Source organism: Eublepharis macularius, chromosome 12 (genome assembly GCF_028583425.1).
Source record: "Eublepharis macularius isolate TG4126 chromosome 12, MPM_Emac_v1.0, whole genome shotgun sequence".
Lineage (NCBI taxonomy): Eukaryota > Metazoa > Chordata > Lepidosauria > Squamata > Eublepharidae > Eublepharis > Eublepharis macularius.
The window spans coordinates 51688899-51702406 of NC_072801.1; the positions used below are offsets into that span (position 1 = coordinate 51688899).

Below are 13508 nucleotides of genomic sequence, written 5' to 3' on the forward strand. Positions count from 1 at the left end.
ACACAAAGCTGGATATCCTTATCAAGTGATCCCCTGCCCCCCTGAAACTTCTGGCAAGTATGGGAAAGTTTGCCACAGGTTGGTGTTAATTCGTGAAGAGAATCTGAGTTCAAGTTGCATCTGAACTCAAAGAACTTACCATGAGATGACAGGATTCACATGATGGGGGGAACCTTTTGATCACCTCTGAGAATCCTCTATCAATTCACTTGGTCCATCAGTGTCCCATTCAAATTTATCTGCTCTCAGCAGATGTTACATTTTGGTGTTAGACCATGTTAGTCCACTTAGAGGCAATTCAGCATAACCTTGTATTTTAAAATTTGGTTAGAACAGACTATTGATAAAGTTATGAGAGTAAAGTAAGGCAGATAATGCTTTACTCCGGTTTCAGAAACAAAACTGTGTTTTATTGGTTTCTATATGTTAATTCAGTATTTTGTTTCCTCAGGTCAAAAAGGACAAATGTGGGAGCACAGCCAAGGCAGACAGAATGAAACACGTGTGTTGGATTTTATCCTTCTTGGCTTCCCTGGATCTCCATATTTACATATAATCATCTTCATACTCTTCTCCACTATGTATATCCTGACAATATTGGGAAATGTGACTATCTTTATTCTAGTGGTAACAAACCGTCGCCTCCACATTCCCATGTATTTCTTCCTTTGCAATCTCTCCTTTCTGGAAATATGGTACACAACAGCCTCTGTTCCCAAGACCCTTGCCATCATTCTGGGGAGGAGCAGAAGCGTCTCTTTCACTGGCTGCATTCTACAGATGTACTTTGTTTTTGCCTTTGGGTGCACAGAATATTTCCTACTATCTGCAATGGCTTATGACCGATATTTGGCCATTTGTTTTCCTCTGCAGTATTATACCATAATGGACATCAGCCTCTCCGCTAAATTGGCATTTGGCTCTTGGCTGTGTGGTTTCCTCGTTATTTCCATACCAGCTTTTCTAATCACAAGACTGTCCTTCTGTGGTCCCAATGTGATTAACCACTTCTACTGCAGCATTGATTCCTGGATAGTTCTGTCTTGTACAGACACATATGCCATTGAGACGGCTGCTTTTGTAATATCAATCATTGTCATCTTGGGCTCATGCTTGACAACTTTACTTTCCTACATATACATCATTTCCACCATTCTGCGCATCCCTTCCACCAAAGGACAGCAAAAGGCTTTTTCAACGTGCTCGTCCCATCTTGCTGTTGTGATCATTTGGTACGGATCCACCATTTTTCTTTTTGTCAAGCCTTCAAAACGGACATCTTTAGAAATGACCAAAATCGTGAACATCCTGAATACTATTGTGACTCCATTGTTGAATCCTTTCATCTACACACTAAGAAACAAAGATGTGAAGGAAGCATTGAGAAATTGCTTGTACTGGAGATGAACCAATAGTGTATTACATAATCTGGATTTTTATGCAGGGTTATGTACTAAAAATCTGCATAAACTATAGAGATTTTGGCTGGACATTTGTGAGTTTTCAGTGTCAGTTTCACAAACCTCTGTTGTAGACTTTCTGACCAAGGGCATATTTGAAAGACAGAAATTTAGGACTAAATATGCTGATATTAATTTTTTGGAAACTGATGAGCATTCAGGATGTGGTCCTTTTAATTACATTTCAACCTTCTTCTGACTATTGTGTGTGAGCACAAGTATTGTTTACAAAATCTGGCTTGTTTCTTTTTTCCCATACTGTCTACCATTGTATTGTACACATCTGACAGTGGCTTTTTAAAATCTTTCCTCTCTGTTCTATCTCTGAAGTATCCATTTAATGACTGTTATCAGGGGTCAGATTTTAAATGACAGGAAATTGTACTCCCTTAACAATGGATGTCTCTGCAACAATCTTGGCTTGGATATACTGGAAGAATTTTGGAAGCTTCTTGCTGGAAATCATCTTAAAATAATAGAGAAAAAGCAAACATGAGTGAAGAAAAGCACAAAAGTAATAATCTTCCAAGCTTACAGTGTGAAAGAGAAGGAATGTGGAGAACTGATGTAGCAGCTGGAGGGGTCCTGATTCCGAATCATACTTTTTTTCTGCCTTATATTAAAATGTGAAGAACATAACATCAGAGAGATGGTGTGTCATAGTGGTTACAGTGTTGGCCTAGGATTTTGGACAACTGGGTTCAAATTCTCACTATGCCATTGAAGCTTGCTGGGTTACCTTGGGCCCACCACAGTCTTTCACAAGGTTGTTGTTGTGAAGATGTGGTAGTGGAGGGGAAAACAATGTGATAAGCCACTTTGAGTCCCAAATTGGGAGACAAATGTGATCTAAATTGAAAATAAAATATAGGGGGGAAGAAAAAGAAACAGAACAGAGATGCCTTCCCATGTAAGCAAATACAGACCTCTAAAGGAACCACAGATTTATATTATTATTTCTCATTTATAGTCTATATCTCTGGAACGCAAGGAAGATTATAAAATATGATGATGATGATGATGATGATGATGATGATGATAACTGTACTTATATACTGCTCTTCTAGACAGATCAGTGCCTCACCCAGAGTGGTGAATAAGTTAGTGTTATTATTATCCCACAATGAGTCAGTCTGAATGAGATAACATATGAATCTAACTGCAAAGACTCATGTAAAAATCCCAGGGTAGCATTTGTAGATCAAAGAAAAATAAGAAAAAGAAAAAGACTGCTTCCACATGTGTTGGTTAATGCATTTTTAGAGCACTTTAATTATCATTTGCAAGTGGATTTTCCTGTTTAACCCAGGAATATATATATATATAAAATCAAGTTTAAGAAATAATATGAAACCGATATGCTTCTTATAAAAATAAAAGTGTTTTTTTTTTAATATCCCAGAGTATCTGTCATTCCTATATCCCATTCCTATCCTCAGGGCCACATAGTACCAAGAAGGAGCCTGATGCTTGGGCATGTTACTAAAGGGGAAATTGAAATAAAATATCTTGGAATATAATTCCTGATGGCAGCAATCTACCCAGAGGATGGAAGAGAAAGATTAAAGGCAAAATCTACCCAGGAGAAAGAAAGGGTCATGGACTCAGGGAACATCAAACATCCAGAGAGGATAAAATATTTTAAGTGGGATATAATATCCTGGAAGGAAGGAACATTCTGAGAGAAAGGCATTCTGAAGGGACAGATAGTCAAAGAGACAGAGTGTTCAGTTAAATTCTATGAGGAATATTGAACTATTGGAAAGAGACACAGAAAATCTAGTAGGATTTATGAGAGAGAATATAATCTGGTGAAGTTTAGTACAATTGTAGAAGGAAATGCAATTAAAAGAGAAAATGGCAGAGTTTCTGGGTATGAAAAGAAGGCTCTGATTCAGAAGTGCAAAGAGTTAAAAAAATAATCTTTTATTTTTATAAGAAGCGTATCGGTTTCATATTATTTCTTAAGCTTGATGGCTTCAAGAGTATTAAAGTTTCTTTTCATAAACACACAGATCCTCTCTCAGGCTTCACACACAGTTTACCTGCTTCAGATATCAACCTCTCACTCAAATACACATAGACTTTCTCTCTCAGGGCCAAGCTACAAGTGACGAATGACACTTGAATGGCAAGTGGATTGAGTGGAGCGCAAGTGAACAGGGAGAAATACACTTGCCATTCAAGTGTCTTTCGTCACTTGTAGCTTCGCCCTCAGGCACACACACAGTTTGCCTGCTTCAAATAGAATGAAAATATAGTCTCTGAGGGCCAAGCTACAAGTGACGAATGACACTTGAACGGCAAGTGGATTGAGTGGAGTGCAAGTGAACAGGGAGAAATACACTTGCCATTCAAGTGTCATTCGTCATTTGTAGCTTCACCCACAGACACACACAGTTCAGGCTTCCACACAAGTTGTCTTTCTTTCAAAAATACATGTCAGGTTCTGGCAGTTAGATCCCCATAGTACTCCACTGCACACACTTTAGTGTATGAGTTAAAGTTACTTTATTAGAGATCCATCAGTATCAGCTTACACAGACAAGCTTATTGGCAGAAGTGATGTGTATAAGGTTGGGGGGGGGGGTTATTGGGAAAAGTTCTCGCCTTTAGAATATGAACAGTTAGGCTTCTGGTGTGAAGGAGCCAGAAAAGGGGGGGGGGTTGAGAAAGGAGGTGAGAACTGTAGGAGAAATTAAGTTATTTTTGGTTCCCAGGGAGAAGTGGGCACTCAAGGACATTCTCAAGAGGCTGTGAAACGAAAGTAGACATCACAGTGGGCACCTGTGAGATAAGCATCCCTCAGCCAGACAGGCCCCAAAATGCCATTTCCCATACTCTCAGAGGTTTAGCACATAATACAGAGCACAGAGAATACTCATGGAAGATATGTAGACAGACTTATATGACACACTCCTCCCCCCCCGCCCGAAGATGACTCCCTACCTGGAGGGGCCGGGCTTCTCCGGATACGTTCTATGAAATCTGCGTACAAGCTTGGGGGCTTTGACATCAGAGGCTTTTACCCTTTCCACATTACTTTTATCAAAGTGAACCCATTGAATCAAGTAAAATAGTTCCCCACATTTCAATTTACAGTCCAAAATATCTTCAACTTCATAATGTGGCTGTCCATCCACCAGGAGAGGTTTGGAGGACTCTGTGGTTTGGGTGCCATTCATCACGGGGGAGCTTTCTTCAGGAGGCTGAAATTAAATACAGTGTGAACTTTTCTCAGGTTCTTTGGTAATTGTACCTCTACAGTTACCTCATTTTAATTACTCGCTTTATTGGGAAAGGCCCCAAGAATTTCCACCCCAGTTTTTTACTCTGTTGCTCTCCTCTCAGATTCTTTGTGGAGATATACACATAGTTTCCTACTTGCAAAGTCCATGGATTAGACCTCTTTTTGTCTGCCTGTTTTTTATAGTCCTCTTTAGCTTTATCCAGAGTTTCCTTTATTACCCCCATTGGTTTGCTAGTTTGAAAAATCTCCAGGTTTTGTATTAGGGGGTTTCTTGACAAATGGCATTGTGGTGCCCTCATAGCCCCGAGTGATCATGAAAGGAGAAGCCCCTGTTGAGATATGCACTGAATTATTCTAACAATATCCTGCAAAAACTAAAAAAATCTGTCCAGTTATCCTGTTGGTAATTGATATAGCAACATAAGAATTGTTCCAGCACTTGATTAACCCTTTCGGTTTGGCCATCGGTCTCGAGATGATGGACGGAGCTAAGTCCCTGTTCAATCCCTGCCACTTTCATTAGCTCCTGCCAAAAGTTGACAACGAACTGTACTCTATGGTCAGAAATTACTTTTTCCGGAAATGAGTGCAGCCTGACTATGTGCTGTATGAAGAGGGTGGCCAGTTTTGGGGCAGTTGGGATTTTGGAGAATGGAATGAAATGGGCTTGCTTGGAAAATAGATCCACCACCACCAGAATCACAGTTTTCCCCATAGAAGGGGGAAGATCAGTAATAAAATCCATTGATACCATTGCCCACAGTTGGGAGGGAGTTTCCAAGGGTTGTAGTAGTCCGGGTGGTTTTCCTCCTCTTATTTTCCCCATCAAGCAAGCTTGACAAGAGGATACATATTGAGAAATGCCCCATTTCATATTGGGCCACCAGAACTGTCTCTGTACTAGGGATGTGCGTTTCGGCATTCTGAATGCCGAAAGAATGCCGAAACAAAAGTGTTTCGGCATTCTTCAAGAATCCCGAAACGTTTCGGGGAATGCCGAAACGTTTCGGGATTGCCGAAAGAAAAACCCGAAACGTTTCGGGATTCTTTCGGCATTCTTTCGGCATTCGAGAATCGCCATTTTGATTTTGCTAGCCGTTTGCCTTAGCAAGCGGCTAGCAAAATCCTGCTGGAAGCAAAGGCTTCCTGCAGGCTCTTAGAAGAGGGGAGGGGGGGAGAAGGAGTGAATCACTCACTCCTTCTGTCACCCCCCACCCCTCTTGCAAAGGAGGATAGGGAATCCTGCTTTGCCTTGCAAATGCAAGGTGCAAGCATTGCATTGCACTTTGCATTTGCAAAGCAGCAGAGATTCCCGCCAAAACTAACAGGTAGGGGAGGGGGAGCAGGAGGAGGGTGGCTCTTGGAGTGTGGGTGGGGAAAGGCAGGGGACTGGGGACTTTAGGAGTCACCAATCCCACTGCTGCATTCTCATGCCAGCCAATAGATTTAAATCTTTGGCTGAGGCTGCAGCAGGGGATTTAAATTTGGAGCAAGACTGTCTGGAACACTTCTGTTGCTGCTGCTGCTGAGCTGTGACCGAGAGAGGAGAAGAAGAGAGACTGCACCTGGAGCCTGGAGGACATCTGCCTGGAGGATCAACTGTGCTGGACATCCTGAGAGGACACCTGGTAGGCCTTTTTAAAATTTTTGTAAATTTTTTTGATGCCGGGCAATGTGCTGCTGTGGCCTGCCTCTGCAAAAAGGTGTTGCAGTTTATTCTTGGCATGGCCTGGGGGACAGGTTGGGCAGACAATGTTTGATGGTGGGGTGGGGGTTTCAGCATTGGTTGTTGTGCTTGCCTTCTTAAAGCTTGATCCACTGTTTTAAGATTAAAACAAGAGTGTGCCAGCTTTGGGCCTACACAGGCCAGAAGCCTTTCTTCTGGCTGGCTCTCACAGTTGTGCTCCACAATCTGGAATGGTGTGGCTTGCTTTTCTGTGTCTGGTCCCCTGCTTGCAAGGATTCCCAACAGGCTCCGTCCTGATCAACTGTGCCAGCCTGTGGGCCACACACAGGTATGGCCTGGGGGACAGGTTGGGCAGACAATGTTTGATGGTGGGGGGGGGGGGGGTTTCAGCATTGGTTGTTGTGCTTGCCTTCTTTAAGCTTGATCCACTGTTTTAAGATTAAAACAAGAGTGTGCCAGCTTTGGGCCTACACAGGCCAGAAGCCTTTCTTCTGGCTGGCTCTCACAGTTGTGCTTCACAATCTGGAATGGTGTGGCTTGCCTTTCTGTGTCTGGTCCCCTGCTTGCAAGGATTCCCAACAGGCTCCGTCCTGATCAACTGTGCCAGCCTGTGGGCCACACACAGGTATGGCCTGGGGGACAGGTTGGGCAGACAATGTTTGATGGTGGGGGGGGGGGGTTTCAGCATTGGTTGTTGTGCTTGCCTTCTTTAAGCTTGATCCACTGTTTGAAGATTAAAACCAGAGTGTGCCAGCTTTGGGCCTACACAGGCCAGAAGCCTTTCTTCTGGCTGGCTCTCACAGTTGTGCCTCACAATCTGGAATGGTGTGGCTTGCCTTTCTGTGTCTGGTCCCCTGCTAGCAAGGATTCCCAACAGGCTCCGTCCTGATCAACTGTGCCAGCCTGTGGGCCACACACAGGTATGGCCTGGGGGACAGGTTGGGCAGACAATGTTTGATGGTGGGGGGGGGGTTTCAGCATTGGTTGTTGTGCTTGCCTTCTTTAAGCTTGATCCACTGTTTGAAGATTAAAACCAGAGTGTGCCAGCTTCGGGCCTACACAGGCCAGAAGCCTTTCTTCTGGCTGGCTCTCACAGTTGTGCTTCACAATCTGGAATGGTGTGGCTTGCCTTTCTGTGTCTGGTCCCCTGCTAGCAAGGATTCCCAACAGGCTCCGTCCTGATCAACTGTGCCAGCCTGTGGGCCACACACAGGTATGGCCTGGGGGACAGGTTGGGCAGACAATCTTTGATGGTGGGGGGGGGGGGGGTTCAGCATTGGTTGTTGTGCTTGCCTTCTTTAAGCTTGATCCACTGTTTGAAGATTAAAACCAGAGTGTGCCAGCTTTGGGCCTACACAGGCCAGAAGCCTTTCTTCTGGCTGGCTCTCACAGTTGTGCTTCACAATCTGGAATGGTGTGGCTTGCCTTTCTGTGTCTGGTCCCCTGCTAGCAAGGATTCCCAACAGGCTCCGTCCTGATCAACTGTGCCAGCCTGTGGGCCACACACAGGTATGGCCTGGGGGACAGGTTGGGCAGACAATCTTTGATGGTGGGGGGGGGGGGTTCAGCATTGGTTGTTGTGCTTGCCTTCTTTAAGCTTGATCCACTGTTTGAAGATTAAAACCAGAGTGTGCCAGCTTTGGGCCTACACAGGCCAGAAGCCTTTCTTCTGGCTGGCTCTCACAGTTGTGCTTCACAATCTGGAATGGTGTGGCTTGCCTTTCTGTGTCTGGTCCCCTGCTAGCAAGGATTCCCAACAGGCTCCGTCCTGATCAACTGTGCCAGCCTGTGGGCCACACACAGGTATGGCCTGGGGGACAGGTTGGGCAGACAATCTTTGATGGTGGGGGGGGGGGGTTCAGCATTGGTTGTTGTGCTTGCCTTCTTTAAGCTTGATCCACTGTTTTAAGATTAAAACCAGAGTGTGCCAGCTTCGGGCCTACACAGGCCAGAAGCCTTTCTTCTGGCTGGCTCTCACAGTTGTGCTTCACAATCTGGAATGGTGTGGCTTGCCTTTCTGTGTCTGGTCCCCTGCTAGCAAGGATTCCCAACAGGCTCCGTCCTGATCAACTGTGCCAGCCTGTGGGCCACACACAGGTATGGCCTGGGGGACAGGTTGGGCAGACAATCTTTGATGGTGGGGGGGGGGGTTCAGCATTGGTTGTTGTGCTTGCCTTCTTTAAGCTTGATCCACTGTTTGAAGATTAAAACCAGAGTGTGCCAGCTTTGGGCCTACACAGGCCAGAAGCCTTTCTTCTGGCTGGCTCTCACAGTTGTGCTTCACAATCTGGAATGGTGTGGCTTGCCTTTCTGTGTCTGGTCCCCTGCTAGCAAGGATTCCCAACAGGCTCCGTCCTGATCAACTGTGCCAGCCTGTGGGCCACACACAGGTATGGCCTGGGGGACAGGTTGGGCAGACAATCTTTGATGGTGGGGGGGGGGGGTTCAGCATTGGTTGTTGTGCTTGCCTTCTTTAAGCTTGATCCACTGTTTGAAGATTAAAACCAGAGTGTGCCAGCTTTGGGCCTACACAGGCCAGAAGCCTTTCTTCTGGCTGGCTCTCACAGTTGTGCTTCACAATCTGGAATGGTGTGGCTTGCCTTTCTGTGTCTGGTCCCCTGCTTGCAAGGATTCCCAACAGGCTCCGTCCTGATCAACTGTGCCAGCCTGTGGGCCACACACAGGTATGGCCTGGGGGACAGGTTGGGCAGACAATGTTTGATGGTGGGGGGGGGGGGTTTCAGCATTGGTTGTTGTGCTTGCCTTCTTTAAGCTTGATCCACTGTTTGAAGATTAAAACCAGAGTGTGCCAGCTTTGGGCCTACACAGGCCAGAAGCCTTTCTTCTGGCTGGCTCTCACAGTTGTGCCTCACAATCTGGAATGGTGTGGCTTGCCTTTCTGTGTCTGGTCCCCTGCTAGCAAGGATTCCCAACAGGCTCCGTCCTGATCAACTGTGCCAGCCTGTGGGCCACACACAGGTATGGCCTGGGGGACAGGTTGGGCAGACAATGTTTGATGGTGGGGGGGGGGGGGTTTCAGCATTGGTTGTTGTGCTTGCCTTCTTTAAGCTTGATCCACTGTTTGAAGATTAAAACCAGAGTGTGCCAGCTTCGGGCCTACACAGGCCAGAAGCCTTTCTTCTGGCTGGCTCTCACAGTTGTGCTTCACAATCTGGAATGGTGTGGCTTGCCTTTCTGTGTCTGGTCCCCTGCTAGCAAGGATTCCCAACAGGCTCCGTCCTGATCAACTGTGCCAGCCTGTGGGCCACACACAGGTATGGCCTGGGGGACAGGTTGGGCAGACAATCTTTGATGGTGGGGGGGGGGTTCAGCATTGGTTGTTGTGCTTGCCTTCTTTAAGCTTGATCCACTGTTTGAAGATTAAAACCAGAGTGTGCCAGCTTTGGGCCTACACAGGCCAGAAGCCTTTCTTCTGGCTGGCTCTCACAGTTGTGCTTCACAATCTGGAATGGTGTGGCTTGCCTTTCTGTGTCTGGTCCCCTGCTAGCAAGGATTCCCAACAGGCTCCGTCCTGATCAACTGTGCCAGCCTGTGGGCCACACACAGGTATGGCCTGGGGGACAGGTTGGGCAGACAATCTTTGATGGTGGGGGGGGGGGTTCAGCATTGGTTGTTGTGCTTGCCTTCTTTAAGCTTGATCCACTGTTTTAAGATTAAAACCAGAGTGTGCCAGCTTCGGGCCTACACAGGCCAGAAGCCTTTCTTCTGGCTGGCTCTCACAGTTGTGCTTCACAATCTGGAATGGTGTGGCTTGCTTTTCTGTGTCTGGTCCCCTGCTAGCAAGGATTCCCAACAGGCTCCGTCCTGATCAACTGTGCCAGCCTGTGGGCCACACACAGGTATGGCCTGGGGGACAGGTTGGGCAGACAATCTTTGATGGTGGGGGGGGGGGGGGGTTCAGCATTGGTTGTTGTGCTTGCCTTCTTTAAGCTTGATCCACTGTTTTAAGATTAAAACCAGAGTGTGCCAGCTTTGGGCCTACACAGGCCAGAAGCCTTTCTTCTGGCTGGCTCTCACAGTTGTGCTTCACAATCTGGAATGGTGTGGCTTGCTGTTCTGTGTCTGGTCCCCTGCTAGCAAGGATTCCCAACAGGCTCCGTCCTGATCAACTGTGCCAGCCTGTGGGCCACACACAGGTATGCTGCTTTGGCCAAGGTAACCCTTTTTGGTTGCTGGCCTGGCACTCACAGTTGTGCTCCACAATCTGGAATGGTGTGGCTTGCGTTTCTGTGTCTGGTCCCCTGCTTGCAAGGATTCCCAACAGGCTCCGTCCTGATCAACTGTGCCAGCCTTCGGCCCACACACAGGCCTGCTGCTCCGGCTTTGGTAACCCTTCCCGTTTGCTGGCCTGGCACTCACTGTTTTGCTTCACATTCAGGTTGTTTATCGTTGGTGGACCTCTTCTGGACTGGACTGCACTTGGTGGACATCGGCCTGCAGATCTCTGCGTGGAGGATCAACATTGCTGGACATCTGCACTGGTGGACTGGTAGGGTTGTTGTTAAATTTGGTTTTTGAGCTTATGTCTGCTGCTGTGCCTACCTGCGAGCATATGCTTTGGCTCTGTCTTTATGGCTTGGGCCGGGGGGGGGGGGCATTTTCTGGTTGGGCAAGAGGATATTGTTTGGGGGTTAGGGGGGCCAGCATTGATCGCAGTGCCTGCTTTCTTTCATGTTTCATTTTTCAAGTTTGAGTGTGGGGTGGGCATGAACTGCTGTTTCACAGGACTAAAAAATGAGTGTGCCAGCTTCTGGCCTGCACAGGCCAGAAGCTCTGCTGGGTGGATGTGTTTTGTTTTGCTGCTGGTTGGCCCTAGCCTTTAAGGGGGGGGGCTGACTTGGCTTGTGCAACGGGGCCTTGAATTTTGGGGTTGCGTGTGCAGCGTGTGGTGTTGACTCTGCTAACATTTCCAATTTTCTTGACAGCATCGTGGAGGAGAGGAGGACCAGCTGCAAGACCGCCTGAACATCGCTGGACTGCAGGACTGGTGTTAGTGTGAGCGAGTCCGGGTTCACATTTGGGTGGCCTTGGGGGTGGGTTCTTGCTAGCTTGGGAGGGGGGAGGCTCATCTTCAAAACACCACATCCACACCCCACACCGACATACCACAGATACATCGGTCCCGCTAAATAGTGTCTCTTAGGTAGGTAGGCCAGTTGGTAGGTGATCAGTGGATAATTGCCCTCAACATAATTATTAGGGAAACCGAGCCTAGTTTTTTTTAAAAAACTAAATAGGGACTCAGCAGGGAAAGCATTAGTGAGTGAGTGTTAGGTTTGAATTCTATATATATATATATATATATATAAAAATTTGTAATAGCTGTCAATAGGCTTCCCATTAGTGCCCCCATAACTAGGGTTCCACTGCCCATCTCTGGCACACGTGGTGGTGCCAGGCCGGCCCGGGCATACTAGTGTGTGAGTGTTTAAGGCTTTGTCACCTGTTATTGGGGTTTAGGGCCAGCTCAATTCCAGAGGAATTCAGCTGATTGGCAGGCTCAGGTTCCCTGACATAAATAGGGTTGCTTAAAAAGGCACTTGATTGTTCATCTCCAAGTCACAGAGCCACTAGAAACACAGATTTATAGCAGGTTAGTTAGGTCTTGAAAACAAAGTTGACCTTTGTTTTCTAAATCTTTTCTGATTAGTTAGGGTTGAATTTGGGAGGGGAAAGTATGTCAGAGAGGAAAGCAGAGAGGGGACCCGGGGGAAAGGCTAGGGAGAAATCTAGAGGGGAGGAGGGGAGGGGGAGGGGGACTGCTGCGGCAGCCCCTCCATCTGAGCGGAGGAGGCCCTCCCCTGCGCTGCTGCCGTTCACCAGCCTGGCTTCTGGTGACAGGAAGAGGGTTCGCAAGACTCTCTTTCCTGAGGCAGCTGCTGGAGGGCCACCCCCAACCCGGGTGCGTGAGGCAGGGGCTGGCACTGGGCAGGGGCCTGCTGCTGAGGCTCCTCCTCCTCCAGTGGTTGCGAGCCAGCTGCTGGAGGAGGGGCAGCATGTGGTGTCTCCTGGGATGGGCGCGGAGCACATGACTTTCCCTGCGCTCCCGCTCACCCCAGGAACCCGGAGGATGTTGGAGGAACTGCCCGTGAGACCCCCCCTGGGGCGGTCCACCCCAGTTTCCTCTGAGGCCAGCAGCAGGCCTCTCGCGGCTGTGCAGGAGGAGAGGACGCGGGAGGAAGAGGCAGAGACTGTGGTGGAAGAGCCCACATCTCTGCCCCTTCAGCCTCGTCCATCCCCACCTGCCCGGCCGAGAGTGGGACACGGTGTGTCCGGCCAGAGCACCTCACAGGAGGTGCCGCAGGGTGGTCCCGAACGCGCTTCTCCTGGGAAGCGTGGGATGCCCTTTTCCTCCGAAATCTGGAAGCACTTCCAGACAACGGAGGATCCCCGAGCAGCCCTGTGCCTGCATTGTAGGCAGCGCGTCAGCCGTGGCAAAGATGTGTGGCATCTCTCCACGTCTGGGATGAGGTACCATATGAAGAGGCACCACCAGGCGGTGCTTCTTCGGGAGGAGGGTTCGAGTGGCGCCGCACGGCCGCCAGCTAGCCAGAAGGAGGCAGGCTCCTCTGGTGCTCTCCCCCCAAGGGTACCTGCAGGAAAGGGACGCCAAGCCTCTCTCCCGGAGATGCTTGGTATGCAGGGCGCTAGTGTGCCCAGAGAGGGGATCCGGAGGGCGAGCAGGCGCATCACGCGCCACATCGTCAACATGATAGCAGTGGATGGGCAACCGTATTCCGTAGTTGAAGACTTCGGCTTCTCAGGGCTGCTCCAAGATTGCTTTCCCTGGTACGCCGTCCCTGCTCGCACGTCGTTGAGCAGATCGGTGGTGCCCTCGTTTTACAGGGCTGCCAGGGATCATGTGAAGGCACAGCTGTCCCGGGTTGCCGGGAGAACTGTGCACTTCACATCGGACATCTGGACCTGCCCAAGTGTGCAGCAAGCGTACCTCTCGCTTACTGCTCACTGGTGGGAACCCGAGTCGGTTCTGGGTGGGGGCCGGGGGGAGGTGCCTAGCACAGCTAGACAGGGAAGGATGCGAGACCGCCAGGCCGGCTACTGCAAGGCCTTGCTTCACGCCGAGGTGCTC

At 48.5% G+C, this 13508-nt stretch overlaps 1 protein-coding gene across 1 annotated transcript; it reads left to right on the forward strand.

The window, feature by feature from the left end:
* The first annotated feature begins 465 nt into the window (after nucleotides 1–465).
* Nucleotides 466–1407, forward strand: LOC129339276 (olfactory receptor 6F1-like). The gene has a single exon (XM_054993867.1). It carries the CDS (start codon nucleotides 466–468, stop codon nucleotides 1405–1407), a length of 942 nt encoding a protein of 313 aa, XP_054849842.1.
* Nucleotides 1408–13508: the final 12101 nt, after the last annotated feature.